Source organism: Nanorana parkeri, unplaced genomic scaffold, assembly GCF_000935625.1.
Source record: "Nanorana parkeri isolate BGI_ZX_2015 unplaced genomic scaffold, ASM93562v1 scaffold2031, whole genome shotgun sequence".
Taxonomy (NCBI): domain Eukaryota; kingdom Metazoa; phylum Chordata; class Amphibia; order Anura; family Dicroglossidae; genus Nanorana; species Nanorana parkeri.
Genome location: NW_017308299.1, coordinates 71,710 through 73,735, shown reverse-complemented (window position 1 = coordinate 73,735; position 2,026 = coordinate 71,710). Strand labels below are relative to the sequence as shown.

The following is a 2,026-nucleotide window of genomic DNA, read 5'->3' as shown; positions in this document are numbered from 1 at the left end:
GTCCCTGTGGATCCCCTTCAGTCCCCCTGGATCCCCTTCACTTCCTCCGTCCCCCTGGATCCCCTCAGTGTCATTTGGCAGAATCTGTCCGGATTGCATCAAATATTTGTCTCATGAAAGCCGCCCTCTCCTGACCCCAATGTTCTTTGTACACAGCGTCTGTCGCCGGACTGTGAGGACCAGATTCGCGTCATCATTCAGGAGACCGCCCTGGATTACCGGCTCGATTTCAGGGAGTTTATGGGGTGCAATGGGGGGAGGGTGGGGGTGATCAGGGAGTTTATGGGGTGCAATGGGGGGAGGGTGGGGGTGATCAGGGAGTTTATGGGGTGCAATGGTTATCGCATTTGTATACTGAATACACTCAGGAGTCTTGAAAAGAGGACTTCTGCTATGACGGGGCATTTCGGACGTTGCATTGTTTGCAGTCAGCCCGATCCTAGAGGATGAGAGCGCCCCAACCTGAAGAGAAGTCCACTAAATGTTTATTATTCACAACAAGGGGGTCACCAGGTATGGCCAACGTACACATCTGGGTCCCGCACCCTCCCATGTTTAGCCATCCTAGAACACGGGAGCCTCCTCCGTGAGTCATGAGAGGCAATGTTTTAGGTCTAAGGAGGGTATACCCCCGGGGTGGGCAAACTCCGGCCCTCCAGCTGTGTGTGGGGTGGAACTACAAATCCCATTGTGTATATGTCTCTGGGAGTCCTATCTTTTGACCGTAGAGTATTGCAGCACCTCGTGGGATTTGTAGTTGCACCGCAGCTGGAGGGCTGGATTTTGCCTAATACACTCTGTGGTACCCATAAGATGTAGGAGAGAAGGTAAGAAGGACTCTTATTGAGAGTGGCAGGGGTACCGGGCTCTGGGTATTGGCGGTTCACAGCTTAAGCCCTCGTTCACACCTGAACGTTTTGTAGCGCGTTCTACGCTCGACAAACGCTCTACAAAACGCTCAAAAATATAAATCGCATTGTATTCAATGGGTCTCGTTCCCACCTCGGCGTATTTCCGCCCGTCCCTAACGCCCTACAAAACGGCCCGCGCCTGAAAAGGTCCAGGTACTACTTTGGGCCGTTTTGTTGCGCGTTTCCATTGGGATACAGCCAAGTAGCCCTCGGAAACGCGCGCCTGTCGCGCGACTTTTTTTTACCGCGAATTGCGGTAAAAAAAAAGCGGAGTCTCTGCACACTATCCAGCAGGACCAGGTCTAGAAAGCCTCTCCATATTGTGGTCAGATGCTATCTGCGTCTCTATTGGTTGGAGGGGTGGACTGGTTTCCACTGCCAGGAGATGGGGATTCTAGCTGCTCGGAATCGGTGGCGGGTTCTCTTTGTTTCATATTCAAGCCGCTTGGGTTATAATGGAAGTTTTAGAGCTGATGGCATGGTAAGTAGGGATGAAGCCGCATGGTAAGTAGGGATGAAGCCGCATGGTAAGTAGGGATGAAGCCGCATGGTAAGTAGGGATGAAGCCGCATGGTAAGTAGGGATGAAGCCGCATGGTAAGTAGGGATGAAGCCGCATGGTAAGTCGGGATGAAGCCGCCATACAGGGGTATGTTACCCTTCATTCCCAGCGCATGTTTCGCCGGGTCCTCATAGCTTCTGGCGAGGATATTATTGTGACAAGCGAGAAAGTTGCGTTGTATAAATTCTCCTGAATTTCCCCTCTGACAGATAAACAGCCTGTGCGGGGAGGAGGCCGCGGCCCAGGAACCCACCGGGCAGGTAGAGGAATGTCTGAAGATGAACCTGCTGAAGATAAAGTCTAACGGCTGCAAGAAGGTGAGAAGTGGCGGCACAGCCCTAGAGAGAGTTCCGGTATTTCATGGTTAACAGGCAGCCATAGAGTCCACGGGGCCCGCCCGGGGTTTCCTTTCCACTGGGCCCGACCGGCCGGGGTTTCCTTTCCACTGGGCCCGACCGGCCGGGGTTTCCTTTCCACTGGGCCCGACCGGCCCGGGGTTTCCTTTCCACTGGGCCCGACCGGCCCGGGGTTTCCTTTCCACTGGGCCCGCCCGG

General features: G+C 54.1%; 1 protein-coding gene across 1 annotated transcript in view; it reads left to right on the top strand.

Annotated features, from left to right (window-relative positions):
• GLG1 (golgi glycoprotein 1) overlaps positions 1–2,026 on the top strand; it is a 38,015-nt gene that overhangs the window by 31,507 nt on the left and 4,482 nt on the right. Inside the window, exons 21-23 of the mRNA XM_018572437.1 lie at positions 157–245; positions 1,310–1,322; positions 1,682–1,789. Of these exons, the coding sequence (XP_018427939.1) occupies positions 157–245; positions 1,310–1,322; positions 1,682–1,789 (210 nt within the window). The remainder of the gene's footprint in view (positions 1–156; positions 246–1,309; positions 1,323–1,681; positions 1,790–2,026) is intronic.